Source organism: Ilyonectria robusta (genome assembly GCF_021365365.1).
Source record: "Ilyonectria robusta strain PMI_751 chromosome Unknown BGZ61scaffold_47, whole genome shotgun sequence".
In the NCBI taxonomy this organism is placed as follows: Eukaryota; Fungi; Ascomycota; class Sordariomycetes; order Hypocreales; family Nectriaceae; genus Ilyonectria; species Ilyonectria robusta.
Window position 1 is genome coordinate 956 of NW_025764481.1, and position 17,635 is coordinate 18,590.

The 17,635-nt window shown below is 47.0% G+C and overlaps 6 protein-coding genes across 6 annotated transcripts; 2 read left to right on the top strand and 4 right to left on the bottom strand.

The window, feature by feature from the left end:
• Positions 1 to 3,895: 3,895 nt before the first annotated feature.
• Positions 3,896 to 4,258, bottom strand: BGZ61DRAFT_486359 (uncharacterized protein; the record flags this gene model as incomplete). Its single annotated transcript, XM_046249851.1, has 1 exon — positions 3,896 to 4,258. The coding sequence occupies one exon, from the start codon at positions 4,256 to 4,258 to the stop codon at positions 3,896 to 3,898; it is 363 nt and encodes a 120-aa protein (XP_046095071.1).
• Positions 4,259 to 6,370: 2,112 nt separating this feature from the next.
• Positions 6,371 to 8,070, bottom strand: BGZ61DRAFT_486360 (cytochrome P450; the record flags this gene model as incomplete). The annotated part of the gene is made up of 4 exons (XM_046249852.1): positions 6,371 to 7,371; positions 7,425 to 7,671; positions 7,720 to 7,959; positions 8,008 to 8,070. 4 exons carry the CDS (start codon positions 8,068 to 8,070, stop codon positions 6,371 to 6,373), a joined length of 1,551 nt encoding a protein of 516 aa, XP_046095072.1.
• Positions 8,071 to 8,921: 851 nt separating this feature from the next.
• Positions 8,922 to 9,701, top strand: BGZ61DRAFT_500101 (S-adenosyl-L-methionine-dependent methyltransferase; the record flags this gene model as incomplete). The annotated part of the gene is made up of 1 exon (XM_046251509.1): positions 8,922 to 9,701. The coding sequence occupies one exon, from the start codon at positions 8,922 to 8,924 to the stop codon at positions 9,699 to 9,701; it is 780 nt and encodes a 259-aa protein (XP_046095073.1).
• An 847-nt stretch (positions 9,702 to 10,548) lies between these two features.
• Positions 10,549 to 12,275, top strand: BGZ61DRAFT_486362 (major facilitator superfamily domain-containing protein; the record flags this gene model as incomplete). The annotated part of the gene is made up of 3 exons (XM_046249853.1): positions 10,549 to 10,868; positions 10,927 to 11,383; positions 11,442 to 12,275. The coding sequence occupies 3 exons, from the start codon at positions 10,549 to 10,551 to the stop codon at positions 12,273 to 12,275; spliced, it is 1,611 nt and encodes a 536-aa protein (XP_046095074.1).
• Positions 12,276 to 12,482: 207 nt separating this feature from the next.
• On the bottom strand, positions 12,483 to 13,571 carry BGZ61DRAFT_540684 (6-phosphogluconate dehydrogenase; the record flags this gene model as incomplete). The annotated part of the gene is made up of 1 exon (XM_046254942.1): positions 12,483 to 13,571. One exon carries the CDS (start codon positions 13,569 to 13,571, stop codon positions 12,483 to 12,485), a length of 1,089 nt encoding a protein of 362 aa, XP_046095075.1.
• A 679-nt stretch (positions 13,572 to 14,250) lies between these two features.
• On the bottom strand, positions 14,251 to 16,838 carry BGZ61DRAFT_523814 (ferric reductase like transmembrane component-domain-containing protein). Its single transcript, XM_046252604.1, has 3 exons — positions 16,250 to 16,838; positions 15,616 to 16,189; positions 14,251 to 15,496 (listed from the first exon to the last, which is right to left on the bottom strand). The coding sequence occupies exons 1-3, from the start codon at positions 16,780 to 16,782 to the stop codon at positions 14,258 to 14,260; spliced, it is 2,346 nt and encodes a 781-aa protein (XP_046095076.1). The 5' UTR covers positions 16,783 to 16,838; the 3' UTR covers positions 14,251 to 14,257.
• Between the last annotated feature and the right edge of the window lie 797 nt (positions 16,839 to 17,635).

The window sequence follows — 17,635 nt, forward strand, 5'->3', positions numbered from 1 at the left end:
CCTAGAGACCTTGACATCCCTAGCAACCCTGACTTTCCTAGGACTTTAAAGACAGCCATAACAGCTCAGTGCGGCATTAACCCTACTATAGATCCCAACCTTAGGATAGCTTCAGACACATCCTTTGCAGATGATCAGATAAGCCGGAAATCGTCCCAGGGATCGATCTTATTCCTATTTGGCAGACCTATTAGCTAGAAAGCCGGGAAATAGGATACGGTTACAACCTCGTTAACAGAAGCCAAGCTCCTTGCCTTCACACATACAGCTAAGGAAGCCCTAGTAACCCAACGGCTCTTTAATTAGCTAGGCCTTTAGCTGGACTAACCTCTTATTATTGAATGTAACAACTAATAGACTATCCGGCTTGTAACTCTAGAGACCCTAGGATTTTCCGGCTTATCTGATCATCTGCAAAGGATGTGTCTGAAGCTATCCTAAGGTTGGGATCTATAGTAGGGTTAATGCCGCACTGAGCTGTTATGGCTGTCTTTAAAGTCCTAGGAAAGTCAGGGTTGCTAGGGATGTCAAGGTCTCTAGGAAGGTCATCCCTAGAGGCCCCGGGGTCCCTATAATCCTTCCCTTGAAATTGAATAGCTAGATACTGCGTTGCATATAGGTAGCTGATAACGCAGTTAGCTATACGTTAATAGTAATCTGATAGATTAATCAAATACTCGGCTAGCTTGAAAGCAGCCTTTGAGATATCTAGCCTTGTAATAATAGCTGTATAGTTGATAGATCCGACCTTCTATTGGAAAAGGTGGATCTGCGAGGCTATTGCTTAGACCGGACTAGAGATTAGGTTGTTTACTAGCAGAAGGTTTCCTTTGAAATAATCCGTAAGGGTAACTTTAAACTTAGCTGCAATATTCTCAATAAAAGAGTCCTAACAGAGCCACAGCTTTCTAGCTAGCCTGTCCCTTAGAGCCCTAACGCCGAGGAACCAGCTAAGATGCCCTAGATCCTGCATCTTATACCGGGTTTTTAGCTATCTAATTAGACGGTTAGTAGCTAGCTAATCTTTCTTCCAATACAGCAGGACGATATTATTAACAAAGAAAAAGACTGTAATCTAGCTGTTGTTACAGATGCAGGGATCTTCATTAAGCTGGCTAAGACCTAGCTGCTTAAAGGTTTAAAGGAGGTCTCATTGCTAAAGTAAGGGAGATTTACGGAGCCCGTACAGGGCTTTCTGTAGCAGTAGCAGCCAACCGGTCCTTTGAAATCCATCAGGATAGCAGATATAGACGACCTCGTCGAGGGGGCTATTAGTGAAGGCGTTGACTGCATCTAGCTGCCGGGTCTTAAGGTCAAATTTAGCTGCTATTAATATCAGGACCCTAAATAACTTCCCTACTAGGGTTGCTATGTAGGTCTCCTTGTTATTATAGAGCTAAAGATCCCCTTAAATACATAGCCGTGCCTTAAACTGGATGAGGATCCCATGCTTATTTAGCTTATATTTAAAGACCCAGGTAATAGGCAGAGGGCTTCTAGCAGCTTCGTCTTTAGCCACGACTTTAAAGGTCCCTTAAGCCTACAGGCTGTTCATTTCCCTATGGGCAGCTTCTTTAAATTAAGGTCTAAATCGATAATTTTCAAGGTCTCTAAAGGCCCTAGGCTCTAGAGGGAGAGCCCGTCTATGTAGCTTTTCCTCTCTTCCAGTGAAAAATGCCGTAAAAAAGCTAGCTGGGCTGTGGCCCTGTTGCTGTTGTGAGCTTCTAGTCGCTAGTCCGTATATCTCTTCATGCCTCCGGCGGCGCCGTCTGGCCTGTCTCTATGGGCTAGGGTCTCTGCTAACTACTGGGCTAGCTGCCGGACTAACTACCGGGCTGACCTCCGGGCTAACCGCCGGGCTAGCTAGTAAGCTGGTTGCCCTTGGAGTTATATAGGGACCTTCTTTATTAAAGTCAGAGGTCTCTAGGTCCTTGAATTGAGAGGTCTTAACACTAGGGTCCTCAGCAAGGTCAGGGACATTAGAGTCTTCAAAGCTTTGATCAGGGCTATGATTAGGGCTCTGTTTAGGGCTCTGATCATCTTGCGAGACCACAATCGTTGACCTGACGTCTTCGTCATCTAGGAAATCGGTCTTAGAGTCGGATTCAATATAGTCAGAAAGCTAAAGCTGCAGCAGCTCTAGCTGCTAAAGAGGGTTAGGATGATCCTTTGGATCGTAGAGGATGCTTTTATTAAAGGTTATATTCCTAACTCTTCAGACCTCAGACTAGCTAGGGACCCAGGTTCTATATATGTTGCTGGATTTATATCCAACTTAATAGCCGACTTCTATATAGGCTAATATCTTTAAAGACCGTTTTTAGGTGCCCTGTAAAGCTTCCCTAGTTAGGGGATAAGCTCAGCATCTATAGGCCTTAAGATGTATTAGATCTAGCTGTATTCTTCTGCTATAGCCAGTATCTTATCTGTGAGCTTCCAGCTAGTTGTAAAGCTATTTAAAAGGGGTCTTCTAGTTGCTGGACTGCTAGGGCAATCTATTGTGCAAATAGACAGCTATTTTCCAAGTCTCGGGCTAAAAATCGGCTAGAAGGGAGGCTCCTAGCTATATCGCCCTGGCCTTAGTTCCTATTACCCCTCCAGATTGCTCTATAAAGCCATTTTAAGCAGATATATAGGGAGCTGTTAATTTATCTTTAATTCCTCGGTCCCTAATCCAGTCTTTATAACCTAATCTTAGAGCCCTATTATTATCTCTATAGATTATACAGATAGGTAGGTTATATTGTCTTTAAGTATAATTTTTAAAGTTCTTAAGAATATCTAGAATAGCCTCTTATATTAAGTTAACTAATAAATAAATAAAGATAATTTCTATAAATTAATCCTTAATTAAAATAGCTACCTTTTTACTATTATAACTAATAGATAGGCTGAAGATATTAATATAGATATATTAAAACAGCCTTAAAGCCCTAGACTAAGGGCTCTAGTAAGAGACTATTTAGACTACCTTAACTAGAAAGCAGGTTTTATAGCTAATCTTAGCAGGTCCCTTAATCTTAGTCCCTATTATCTACTCAACAAAATACTCTAGAGCCGGAGTATTTAAATAACCTAGCCTAAAATACTAAAGCTTAGCTTTCTATATCTAAGGCAGCTTAGAGTCTTTAAATAATAAAAATACTAATCCGGGCTGCTATTGCTAATTTAATGAATTAATATTATTAAATTTAACAACCTACTAATAATATAGCTATATTATATAGAAGAGGGTTTATATTCCCTTAAAAACAGCCTCTATAGCCAGATTTTAATTATATCCCTTAGCAATTAGGATATTAAGGGAGATAATATTTATATAGAAAGTAGAAATATAGGCTACTCTTAGTAGTTAGAATAGACTATTCTTTATTTGAAGATAAATACAGCTATAGCCTAGGATTTCTATCTAGAAGCTGCTAGTGTAGATAACTTCAATCTCCCTAGAAGCCTAATATCCTAGGAACCTTAATAGGTTATTATAGATATATGTGTCTAACCCGGAATCTAGGATAAAGGAATTGATTAACGGATAGGTTGTAATAGCTAAAAATAATAATAACTGCCCGGGCTGCTGACTGAGCTTCTAACCGGGCTGCTAACCCAGCTGCTGACTGGGCTGCTGAGCCGTCTCTGAAGCCGTCTGCAGGTCGGGCTGCGAGACTGGCTTTTGTGTGGGCTGCTGTCCCGGCTGCTAACCGGGCTGCTAAGCCGTCTCTGAAGCTATCTACAGGTCGGGCTGCGAGACTGGCTGTTGCTGTTGCTGTTGACCTCGAAATAGGGTAAAGCCGGCGCCGGCAAAAGCAGATCCTCTAATTTCCTTATCTTCAGATGTATCTAGCTTATTATCAGGCCTAGCTTCCTTCCTCTGGGCTTTCTCGATAGCCCTGTCAACTTATTCCTTAATCTTAGGCTCCTCGAGCTGCTTGTTAACCTTAATCTTGATGTCTTCCTTGGCCTTCCATCCAGTAGGTCTGATCCAGCTAATCAAATAGTAACAGTCAGCATAGAAATGCCATTTTCCACACAGACAGAGGGGCCTAGAGGGGCCGGATCTAGCGGGCCTAGGTCCGGAAGATCCGGAGGACCCGGGGCTAGCGCCGGATCCCTCGGGGGTTCCTTGGAAGCTAGAAAAGCTGCTCTTGCTGGCCTTTAACGGCATTAGGGTCTGTTTTTCGAACATATTGCTAATCTCGATGCCGTTAGGGATTTTCTCCTTCCATCCCTTTTCATTGCCGCGGGCGATGTTTTCTATCATTTGTAGCTAGAATTTGGAAAAGGCCGGATTGATTGTGCTAACTGCTTAAAGGAAATACCGGGTTGGTCTGATTTCTTAAGTATTCAGAAGGCTGATTTTCTTAGCTTCTATTAGGACCTTCTGCTAGCTTAGGACCTATTCCGTCAATTTGGTCCTATCTGGGCTCTTTAGAATGCTCTAGAAGCATTCCAAGGTCCGATCTTCTAGATTCCAAGAAGTCGGCTCGACCATATCCTTTAAAAGGGATAGCTGCTTAGCTAGGTCATTCTTAGATTCGATAATGCTATAATAGCTACCGACAGTCTTAGTTATATAATGCTGGATGGAAGTTAGGGCCTTCTACTTGTCCCTGTAGACTTAAAGCTTAGTCTTATATTAATTGTAAAGAAATTCCAGTCTTCTAAATTGATTGGTATTTAGGTCTTCTAGCCCTGCTGCCCCCGGCTTAACCGTCTTAAAGGTCGGCTCTATAGGGACAGCTAGAACGGGCTTATCAGGCTTAGAAGGGTCCAAATAGGCCCAGACTTCCGAGGCAGTTGTATGCTTCTGGATAATGCTAATCTATTGTTTTTAGTTACCGTAACCCTGGAGGATGGTCTGGGAAGAGCTTTCTAGATCTGTTGGATCTATTGGGTCTAGAGATAGCTACAGTAGAGGCTATTAGTCTGACCTGATAGAGATCTTAAAAGATGATGGAAAAATCCGTCTTAAAGGGAAGGAAAAGAGAGCTAGCTAGCTTGACAGTCTGCCAAGTGGCTAGGATAACAGCTAGTCAGACAGCTAGTCAGACAGCTAGTCAGACAGCTTGAAAGAGGGAGCCCGGGAGGCTTAGAAGAGAGGGCTGCTATAATAGCAACCTAGAAAGGAAGGATGAAATAGATAGGGATGATGATGATTACTTTGTCAAGTCAGAGGAGCCAACCGGGCTCATAACTGTTGCATCTAGCAGATAGATAGGATTATATATGTGAGAAGCTCTTGCTATTCTTCCTATCTAATTGAGGTCTACTAGGTTAGTCTTATAGATGAAGATGACCTCGGATGACCTCGGACGGCCGAGAGGCTCCGGATAGTCCGGAGTCTTTAGCTTCAGCTAGCTATAGGAAAAATCAAGGAAAAGCTAGGACTATCATGAGATCGGTGACGAGGCCGATGACGAAGCAGGTGGCGATGGACGCCTATGATGAAAGAAGAAAGCTTCAATAGCATGATACATCCGGAATCCGATATCCCGATATATGTGACACATACAGTAATCTCAAACAGTAGGGATAAACAATAAGTACTACACCCAGCACCAGAAGAAATAGTAGCTGAATAATAAGGTTGTTGTCCACCGGTCTCTGCCTGAAGCTTCCATTTAACCCCTCTAACTTCAACCCTGCTATCTGTAGATAATAGGGTCAGTCAACGACCCTATTGTCTGCAGTTAACAACCTTACTGTCTGCAGTCAACGACCTTGAGATAGTAACCTTATTCCGAGCAATAGGATATAAGGGAGGCTGACGTCTCCCATCATCAAGAGACCAACTTCCCTTCTGACACTCATCCCATCACAACCAATTTCCAACATGGCGAATTTCACTCGAGCAGCTCTTTCCAGGGATAACCCGTTGTATCCGCATTGTAGATCCCAACTCCGACATGATCTCGGATTCCCTCAGAATCTATAATTTGTATTATAAATCCCGAAAATCTCTGTAGCACACACAATTGACAACACGTAGCAGAGGATGTGTGGTCATTTCCGGGTTGTATTTAACTTGGTACGATGCACCTGGTGGTGATGGAACACATTTAACTGTGGGCTTACTCTGTGATCATGTTCAACTAGCAGCTGGGTGACGAAAGTTTCACCTTAAGAGGGTTCTTAACGGATGAAGGATTGCCAATATACATGTATTAATCACTTCTGTATTGAATATCAGATCTACACAAGCAGCATCATGCCTTTCATGATCCTTGTCGTAGAGTCTAACATCCAAATCCACCGGGATTCCTCCAACCTGTGAACCTAAGTAAACGATTCTTCAGACTTCTTGATAAGTCACCACCTACGCCACACTTGGACTATCCTAGCTTGTAGCGGACTTTAGTCGTGCCCGATAAAGTCACCGGCAAACCGCTCTCAACTGCACCCATAATTCTGGCTTTGTCATAGAATGGAATACCTTCATCGGCTTCACCTGGCCATTCAGGCCCCACACACAATTTTTCTCGATATATTCCCCCTTATCAAGTTCCAGATCAAAGTTCCACAGTAAGTGGGATGCAATGAGGCGCATCTCGAGGTAGGCAAGGTTTCTCCCGATGCATACTCTTGGCCCCGTCCCAAACGGCAGCGAAGCGTTGAGGCGGTCGTTTGAGAACTTTTCATCCTCTCCCAGCCAACGCTCGGGCTTAAAGAGATCCGGCTCGTGAAAGTTCAAGGGTGAGTGTGTCGCTACCCATGGGGCGACAGCGACAGTCGTCCCCGCGGGGACATAGTAGCCGTCAATTGTAGCACCACCAAGGGGAACGACACGTTGCTGACTCGCCGGCGAAGGTGGAAAGAGACGTAGGGCTTCGTTGAGAGTCGCTTCGAGGTATCGAAGATCCTTTACCTTATCCCATTTGATGTCCTCTTCCGTCAGAAAAGCTCCTCTAATTTCGCTCATCAAACGTTTGTACACATCTGGATGAGTGGACACAAAGTATGTCCAGCCAGTAAGGGCTGTAGCAGTCGTGTCTGTTCCAGCACTGATGAATAACGACATGTTCAAGATGATTTCTGTTTGAGAAAGCGACTTCCTGGATTCGTTGTTGAGAATGTGATACATGAAGTCTGCATGCTCTCGGTCGGGATCTGCCAGTCGGCGAATAGTCTTCTCACGTGAATTGTTCAAATGAGTCATTCTCCAGGTCGTGGCCTTAGAAGGAACAAGAAGTCGAGTAATAAGCGACTCGAGCCGTGTACCGACACCAGAGAGACGACGGATAGCCTGCGTCCATGTAGCTGCCACAAACACATTGATAACAGATGTAGACCACTCTGTATCTGATGCCTGATCCAAACACCCAAATGGCTCGGCAAAGCACAGATCGCCCATCAAATCGAATGCCAGGTAGGTGTCTGTGTATTGTCAGTCGAGGAGGCACCAACACTCATACGTGGGAGAGGCTTACACCAAGCTGAGAAATCCACTGCTCGCTTCTCGGATGTCATTGTCTTCAGGACGGTGAGGAATTTGTCGATATGAAGGTGAAGTACACTCTCAAAATGTAACAATGCGCTGTTGGTGAAAAGATATCCCAACGCCCTGCGTTGTCGAGCGTGCTCTTTGTTCACAGCTAGGCTGACCCCAGTTTGTCCATCTACACTTCCCACGGCTCCCAGGAAGATTGGGCTCTTCTCCATGTTTAGACCACCTTTCTGCAAAACATGTCAGCTTCCATACTTTTGAAAGGGGTTGGCACGCACTCGAAGGCCATAGATCTCTTCTCGAGCTTCTACGCTAATGAAGCCAACTTCATTGGGAGAGACTCGCACTACTGGGCCATATTTCTCATGCAGTGACCTGTAGTATCTGTGTTGGTTGCCAGTCACCAATGCCAAGGAAGCAGGTAGCTCTGAGACGCTGTTTATCCAGGGACCAGGCACGTTCCGAAGAGGGTGAAAGAATCGCCTTTGGATAATTTGGATCAGAAACCCAAGAACAAGCTAGGAGCAATTAGGGTTTTTCCCCCTTAGTATAGACTGTTGACTTACAAGCATGCCAAGCGTCGCAATCACTGACGTGGCAGAGAACGTATTCCTCATCATTGTCAACATTGGTAGCGGGAGATTTTTGCGTATGTTCTGAGAGATGTTCAGTAAAGATTTAAGTGAAAATCAGTATTGTTGTAACAAATGCGAATGGCCGATGCCATTCTTTCTTGGGGAATTCTCACCTAGTCGCTAGGTTGGTCCTTCTGAGGCCATTCTACTAGCTGTACAAAGCTAGGTGAATCCCATCTTTTTTTTAGAACTCGGCAATGGCAATTTTCGTCGGCAATTAAGTTTGGATTCTTCAGACAATCTAGTTAGTGTTGTCTACGTGCATCCTTGTTGAGTGATCGCCGTATCACATTTGATGAAGCGCCGGGAATCTTCAGATTCAATGCGCTCAAAATTGCTCGCCTTACGCCATGAGGCGTCTCCGCAGGGGTGTCACCATCACACCGGCGGCTATTGCGGGAGTTGCAGTGTGCGACTAACCTACCTATGCCGTGAAATCTCGGCAAGTTCGCATGCCTCTGGGGTAAATGGCTGGGCTCGAATTCCGTCTTGGTTCAATTCGGCACTATTTCTGGCATCATCTGCATGTAAGCGGAGCGCGCTAACTCGTGCGTAATTATCGAAATGTTACAGTAGTAGCCACTAACTTGTGTCGCAAGGGACGTAGTACAGGAGAACGAAAGCATGTGGATTAATATGCTCAAACGACCTCATTTACTCTCGCGGCTCTTGCGATGAATTCACGCATAGACTCTCCCGACTTTGCACCACTGAATGCTGATCTAGTCGTGTTGATTGACCTCACGATGTAGGCCACAAATATTGACCAATTCGCCATGCATCTGCCCAAAATAGGAACTTCACAGAGCCGTTTCACCATTTCAACAAAATACATCAGCGCAGCCATGGCGGATACCCAGGAGTTGGCCAAAGGCTATACCCTCGTTAACAATACCCAATACGATGCGGGCCTGTTTCTCCTCGAAAAATTAGGAATTCTCCCGGGGACTAGCGTTCTTGACGTTGGTTGCGGACCCGGCAACCTCACGTCGCACATTACAGAGATCGTTGGGGCAGATGGCACTGTGGTTGGCGTTGATCCCAGTACGGAGAGAATCTCGCTTGCCCTCGAAATCAAAAAGGCGAATTTGTCCTTTCACGTCGGAATAGCCGAAGACCTGTCACGATTCCCGGCAGCGAGTTTCGACGTGGTCTTTGTGAACTCTACACTCCATTGGGTCCAGGATCAGCCAAAGGCAGTCAAGGAATTCGCTCGTGTGCTGAAGCCAGGGGGCCGCCTAGGCATTTCTGGCGGATCCGGTGACTATGTCACTGCACAGGAACGAATCAAGGAAGATGTGCTGTCGAGAGAACCCTACCGAAACTATCCGGAGCAAAGCCCGCCAAGATTCCTCAAGCAGCGCGAATTGGAACATCTCCTTGACGATGCCGGATTTTCTACCAGAAAGATCGTCATAAACAAGATCGCCAAGGCAGTTAAGGACGCTGAAGCAATGATCGATTGGTTGGATACAAGTTCCTCTGGGAAGACGTATGGTGGCATCCCTCTGGATCTACGTCCAAGTGCAAGGGAGGAAATGAAAAAGGAGTGGGACAAGATTACTACAGAAAATGGAATCCAAATGGAGATGGAGCTGTTGGTCACCGTGGCTATCAAAGATTGAGTACTTTTAGTTAGACTGGGTAGATGTTCACAAATTGTACTTGAGCTGCCGGGAACTTTTTCCTGCCAGACTTAAAAGTCCCTTGATTTGATCCTTGATGATTCTAATTCGACACTGGCATTCCCCAGTCGGCATTTTTGACAGAAACTCAAATGTACACCACGTGTTGATCTTCCTAATTAAAGGATGGGTTACGTGCATCCGTAGTAGCACTTCCACCATGCTGGAGCGTAGCAGCAGCCTCAAAAGGAATCAGTGGGTGTCTGATGTACATGTGTTCGCCTCCTTGAAGCGCCGCTGCGAGCCACCACCTTCATCCGACGATCGGAAAGTAGACTGAATACGAGACATGAAACCAAGACGAGGGAGTTTGAGGCAGTTCTTCCAGGGTCGTCGGCTGTACTGTGCCGAGACGATGGTGCAATTATAACCGGCATCTTAGTTTCACCGTTCGGGGCCCCGGGTTGTTTGAGCGGGGCTATTCCCGGGATAATTAAGAAAGATCGAGATAGTTTGAGCAAATTATTTGCCGAGATTCCTCCATGTTGCCTTCAACAAGTGCCGAAATCGATGGTGCAACGTCCCTAAACCATGATCGGAGGCTGGCGCCATGCATGCTTAAGTTAAACGATACGCGCTTGTCCTGAAATAGTTTTAAAAGATTCGCCTAGTTGCGGGTTCAAGGATGCCTCGGCGTAGCGTTGTTCTGCATCGGCCCGCAAGAATATCGTCTTAGCGTACTATTGTCTCGCTGCGGATCGCAAAGATTGCTATGATTTCGCAATCTTCCTTTGATCATTCATACGAGTTGCTTTTGTCATCTGGATTTAGGGCCCTTTGTTGCAAAATGCTGCCTCCGTCAAGCCCAAGTAAAAGCACATCCTCCCCGGCTCATCAGCCACGAGTGGCAATACGGGCCGAGGAATCAAAAGCAAAAGTCGACGAATGCCCCGATGAAAAGAATGGGGGAGCGAGTGCAAGCCATGCTTCAGCGTTGTTGAGCTCCGGTGATGAGACAGACGGTGTAGCTGCGCAATCCGAATCTCACACCGATTTCATTGTGTGGTGGGATGAGCCAGAAGACCAAGATCCAGAAAACCCTCTAAACTGGTCACCATGGGTGAAATGGACCAACATTTTGACTATTTCTGTCATTAGTTTCCTGGTGTAAGTGTCTCATATTCCCTACATCTGAGTGACTTGGCGCACAATTTAATCTAAGTAGGCCGCTTGTGTCGTCAATGGTGGCACCGGCTGTCCAGGTAATTATGAAAGATTTTGATACAACCTCTACATTATTTGCGACTTTTGTAGTATCAATATTTGTCTTGGGCTTTGCTTGTGGACCGTTGATACTTGCCCCATTAAGCGAGCTCTATGGGCGTGTGGTCATCTACAACATTACCAACTTCTTGTTTCTAGGCTTCACTATTCTGTGTGCTATCTCGCAGAACGAAGCTATGCTCTTAGTCTTCCGCTTTCTATCAGGGTTCGCAGGCGTAGCCACAATTGCGATTGGCTCAGGAACTATCGTGGATCTTATGCCGCGTGAGAAGAGAGGTAGGGCTGTGTCAATCTGGTCCGTGGGCACAATCCTCGGTCCAATGGTTGGCCCCATCATTGGGGGTTATGTGACTGAAGTCGCTGGCTGGAGGTGGATGTTCTGGGTCATCTCAATTGCCGTGAGTTGTGACCCCGTTTTTGGATATAGGTGTTTGTTCTAATCACAATTACAATTAGATTGGTGTTGTGGCCATCATCGCGTTCTTTGTCCTGAAGGAAACATACCCTCCTGTATTGCTGGAAAGAAAAGCAATTAAGCTCAGGAGAGAAACCAAGAATCCCGACTATCGATCTAAACTCGCCTCCCAAACTACTGCTAGGGATCACATTACACGAAGCATAATGCGGCCTTCCAAAATGCTAATCTGCCGTCCGATTGTCACTATCATGTGTACATACGTTGCGGTCCTATATGGCGTCCTCTATCTGCTCTTTGCGACATACTCGTTCGTCTTCAAAGATGTCTACCAATTTTCAACATTTTCCACTGGTCTCGTTTTCATTGCTGGCGGCATCGGTACCTTGGCGGGTGTTTTCTATGTTGGTCATTTCAGCGACAGAACCCTCAAGAGACGCGCTGCCGCCGGAAAGACGGTCACGCCAGAGGACCGCCTCTCCCTCATCATCACATTACCCGGATCCCTCGCATTTCCCGCTGGTTTATTCATGTATGGCTGGAGCGTGGAGGCACGAGTTCACTGGATTGTTCCGCAGATTGGAACGGCCATTACAGGGTTCGGGTCTATCTTGATCTTCATAAGCATCCAGACTTACTTGATTGATGCATTCGAAGGATATGCAGCCAGTGTCATTGGTGCCAACGCAGTGCTGAGAGGTACTGCTGGCGCGCTGATTCCGCTGAGCGGGCTAAAACTATATGATGCTTTGGGGTGGGGCTGGGGGAACAGTCTACTGGGTTTTGTTGCTCTGGCATTCGTGCCTATACCTTGGATCTTTGGAAAGTACGGTGCTAGGATCCGCAATTTTAAAGGCTTCGAGCTCCAAGTTTAATGATCAGAAGGTTCACTTTTGTCTAGTCAACGCTACGAACAGTTATCTTAGAGGCATGCGGTTACCACAACTGTTAAAAGAGAGAAACAGGCTCATAGACTAAGAAACCACACGATGAGAGAAATCGGTTTTCCGTAAAATTTATGCCAACATAGGTCGCCTTTCAAATTCTGTCAACGCCAAGTAGTTCTACCTAATTCTCCTCCATCACAGTCGAGTTTCCTTCACTCCGAACATGGGGCTAAACCTTCCGATCAGTTCGTTCCGCGTGACATGATCCAACTTGAGCTTTTGCAGATTCCTCCCAGTTTCCAAGTAGTTGATGCCTGTGGCCATTTCGACGAGAATAATCACAGCCTTGATGGGAGACGAATCTATCCCGAGCTTTTCGGCAAGGCTGTGCCAGGAAACCAGGAGATCCGGAACGTCCTCCGAGATATTTCGGTTGTCGAGATCACCTGGAGCTTTGAGTTGGTTGTGTGGTCCCGAATTTTGCGCCAGCTCTACCAAGCTTCTGAAGCCATGGCCGTAGCACTCATTCGAGACTTCGACGGCACTTTTCAGACGGAGCCCGAAAGCGTGGCCAATTTCGATTCGTACCCGGTCAACAGCCAGCATGGCGTTTTCAACGGAGGGCGTTAGCCCGTCACGATACAGGAAAAAGTCGCCGTCTGTACTCTCGATGCGACCAGCATTCATCAACATCATCAGTGGATGAAAAATACCGTTGATATTCGACAGGCAGACTTCGATAATGCTGCTGCACCACTTGAGTCTGATTGGGAAGATGGCTTGTATCATGTCGCAAACGGCCGGATTCAGTTGTCTTTGCAAAGCCGCAATGAAGACGAGATTCTTCTTTCCTAGCACAACCAAGCCCTCCTCATCCATCCTGCATGAGTATGGCGACAGGTTGGTTTCCATAATACAACCGACCTCCATCTCAGCGTCTTTGATGAGAGAGAACAAATTTCCTGGCACTGCGATAATGGTATGTCGATTCAGTGTGTAGCCCTTGAGGTCTTGCAGCACTGTCTCCTGGCCAGTTGATGGGACGGTGAGAATGATGATATTTGAGAACTCAATGGCCTCGCTCATATCAGACGTGAGCTGCAATGTTGCGAATCCTTCGAATGCGCCCCTGGCTCTCAAGTAGCCTTTGTCCTTGACATTATTCGCATGGCGTAGGTGAGTTGGGTGGGAATACACCAATACACTCGTCCCGTGGAGTTGGAGATCGGCAGCGAGGGCAAATCCGGCTGGTCCAGCGCCGATGATAGACACTGTATGCTGCATGGCGGTAATGCTTGGCGATAGAGGAAATGCTTCAGCTGTTGATGTGAGTCGGTTTGTATGGCTGATTAACTTCTCTCAAACGAGACTGATAGTGTGGAGGAGCAAAGGAGCGTTAAATTTAACAACACGGCGGGTTTAAAGATCATCACACACTCAAAACAATAGCAGCTTAGGTTAGGGGGAAGAAAAGGCCTAGATGCAACGCCTGAATACACGTCACAGGGACTAGGGGTACCTGCAGAGGACTACTGCAACCGAAGTATCACACAGCTCCGTCCGAGCGTAGTCTCGCCAATCCCTGTCGGCTGGGGTGTTCCCGTGGATGAGCAAGTTCGCTCTATTTATTGCGGGTGAGGGGTTTAACACATCGATTCGTCATCGGAGGCGCCTCGTTGAGCATAGGGTCGACTGGGGTATAGTTACATCGTTTGAGTCCTATAGAGGTCATTTAAATCGGTTGAATGTGACAACTATGTGCCGAATATATCGGGCACGCGAGGAGTGGCGGTCGCATGCAGGGTCTGGACTCAAGTATACGATCCCATTTGCTCATACTGAGTGATTCACCATCTCGTACGTTTGTGATGAGCGAGCTCGAAGAAGTGAGAAATTTGGAAGTTGTAACGGAGAAAAAGATTAATTGGTGCAAATAAATGTGTGTCCAGAATGGAACTATGGAGCATGAATTACCAAGCAAAAGCTTCTTCAATCAGATCGACTCTGTACCCATCCTTGACAGAATTTACAACCTGCTTCGTAACTTCATCCGCCATTCCACCAGGTCCACATACCAGAACGGTGGTATGCTGGCCGTGTTCCACAGATCCCTTTAGCACAGACTCGATTTTCATCCTGCCCATGTTCAAGGCTGCTGACCTCGACGAAGTGACGTTATCCGCCTTTTGGCCTTCATCAAAGGATTCCGGCTTTCCAGAATTTTCGCGAGAGCCTGTGCACCAAAAGGAATACTCGATGTCTTCAGCATCAATGAGGAAGTTCTTCTTGACATGGTCGATGAAGCTCATCTCCCTAGCAGACCAGGCAAGAATGAATCGCTTTGCTTTCTTGATAACTCCACGGGCCTTCTTTTGGCTTTCATCTGCTTGAAGAGTAAAACTGGCGTATTCCTGTACATACCCAAGTATGTTTGTTATGCCAACGCCCCCGGCAATGCAAAGAACAGTGTCGGTAATAAACAGTGGGTGGAGGGTTGCCCGATGACCTGCGTATGGGCCCTCGGTGAAGATGGACAATTTCATGTTCGAGCCAGACGGAGAGAACAAGAGGCGGCGTCTGAGACTAGACGTCATGCCAGAACGTTCGCGGATCATGAATCGGATTGATGGGCGATTCTGAGCACGAAGTTCGCCTGAAGACGCTCCTCGTTGCGTTATCGTTGTGGGGTTTAATGGAGAATCCTTGACCATATTGACCTCCTTGTCGCGGCTGCTGGAAAGAGAGGCAGAAGCCAAACCGATGGGCATAGTTTGGCCTGGTTTTGTCCAACCCGCAACGCTGAAGGGGTGACTTTCCCAGAATTTGCCCAATTCAGGAATGTAAAGAAAACTGTGCTGTCCGGGACCGAAACTCCACGGAACGCGTGGGAAGACAGTTACCTGCATGACATTGGATCCGGGAACTGCCTCTACAATGGCCTTTGAGTCACTGAAGTCATTGTAGTAGGCGATTCGGAGCAACCTTGCGAGTCGGTCGGCAGCCCAGAAGGCGAAAGCAATGTAAAGCCAGACCTGGTAGCCGTAGTCATAGCCGAAGTGGGGGACGATATGATACCAGCTTCCAATCAAGGCGAGGATTACGAGAACGATGTGGAGTATCAAGAAGCATTCGTAAAATTTGACGCGAAGCGGGAGTATTGCGAAGCATGTTGCTAGACACAGGGCAATTGTTGCGATGATTCCCCACCACTGCAAACGATTAGCGATTGCCCAAGCACATAAATGGTGACGCATAAGCGCATTTAAGCTTCTAAGCCGTATGTAGACCGACTACAGGTGGGAACTGGGGGTTGGAATGAAAAACTCACGTAGAAAGATTCTGCAGCTTTCGCGGCGTAGGCTGAGGCTCCGTCGTATCCCGGCTCGAAATAGGCCAAAGTGTAGGCGATGGAGTGCACAACGGCCTGCAAAGCAGCCACTCTTGCGGTCCACCGATGCAGGGTCAAGAAAGTCGTCTGACTCCATCCCGTGAGAGCAATCAAGAGATTGTTCCGGCCGGCGAACAAAATGGCAATGCTCATGTTGACAAGGCTAAGGGTGCCGGTTCGGTTGCCGACGTACTCGCACATCTCGAACTGTGGGGAAAGAAACCAAGTATTGGGCTGAAAGTTGCGGAATGAGACGCTCGAGAATATTATGTTCAGAATGATGTAGATGGTGATGAATATGCTCAGGGTTCTGCCGGGTATGTATCCCGCGTGGCCGGGGAGAGCTTCGAGGCGTCGAGAGCCAAACAAGGCGGGTAGGAAGATGTATCCTCGAAGTTTGGACGCGAATGAGGACTTCTGCAATAGGTTTTTGAATGTCGGGAATGCGCTCGCGGTTTGGGCTATGACGCCGCCGGCAATGCAGATGCCGATGACGATGAAATATAGGATCACCCTAGAAGTGGTATGTGAGCCTCCTGTTCAGGAGGGAGGAATTGGTTAACAGAGCACGTACGAATATCTCGTGTGAAGGTATTCGGATCTCGCAAACTCGCCCAGAGTGCCATGTGTCGCGTAGTACAGGTCTTTGTTCACCAAGTTGGTGGAATTGAGCCATACAGCATCCCCAGCCAGCTCTGAAGTGGGAGCCTTGGCAGGTAAACTATCCTCGAACGTGGGCGTGGACGCCCCAGCAACTGCTTGATTGCTGAAGCACTTGGCCTGCTTCTTGGCAGGATATCCATCGGCGTTGCAATTCTGCTGAATGCAATACGCCATTGTCTGGAGCCAGGCCTTGTTAGTAGCATAGCAGTCGGCGCTGGTGGTGCCCATCATATCTGATGAGTCTCCCATGTCCATGCCCGACATGCTACCCTCATCAGTGAACGTGGTGCAAGTCAGATAGAGGGAGGAGAGCGAATCATGACATGCTTGGCAACATAGGTCCTGGTACAGCGAGATTCCGAAGCCCACAATGCCATTTTTGTGAGCGCTGGCATTATGAACGAGGCAAAAAAGATTGAGAAGAAGCACAGTTGAGGCAATCATGACGGGCAAGCTGCGCGTCGATTGACTGATGGAGTGGTTCCATGGACTGCACCAGCAGATAACTTTGACAGCTAGTTTAAAAATAAAATCCACAACCAGATCGCCAAGAAGTACGTTTTAATCATGTTCGCGACCTAGTGGATTCTGGAGTGTGGCGTTAGGTGTGGGTAGAAGAGTGGTATTGAGCAAGTTTTGTCTCGCGATTTCAGGGGCATGGACAAATCATAGAAGCGGATGCAGGGAGAGAGGGGGATTGAGCTAGTTTCGCATCGTCGCTTCGGCGTCGTGTCCAATCATGATCGATGTATTTGCGTATGGCGTGGGGTTGAGCAGATACAATTGAACTATTATTGTCCGCTCTGGTGTAGCTAGATTCTTTTTGGTGTAGGCAAGGTGTGATTCACGAGTCTGGAGCAACCGTGGCGGTGGTCTCGGCCTTCTGAATACCTGCCTGAGCTCTGCCGATGGCATCATCCGACTTGGAGCCATTGCTAGTTTTAGACACATCCACAGGGCTGCGTCGGTACCACTTTATCATTGACTTGTCTCATCGTTTGGGGGCTAGAGAATTAAAATGTTTGACATCAAAGGCGAAGTGAAGGACGGGCGAAACGGAAAGCAAATTAGTTTAATTGCTGCCCTGAGCTGAATGAAGAGGGGCTCCTTAAGTCATTGCCCTAGCTTGGACGTTCCATTCCCGTAGCCGTTGCGACATGGGGTGGGCGTTAGGTACAGCATGCAATGTTGCTCAACACGTCCTACCTGTAGCTAGGTATATACCGGCAAATTGTTGACTGGAAGAGAGAAGAGAGGGCAAACCGTCTTTCTCTATTATATCGCATTACTTTAAGGA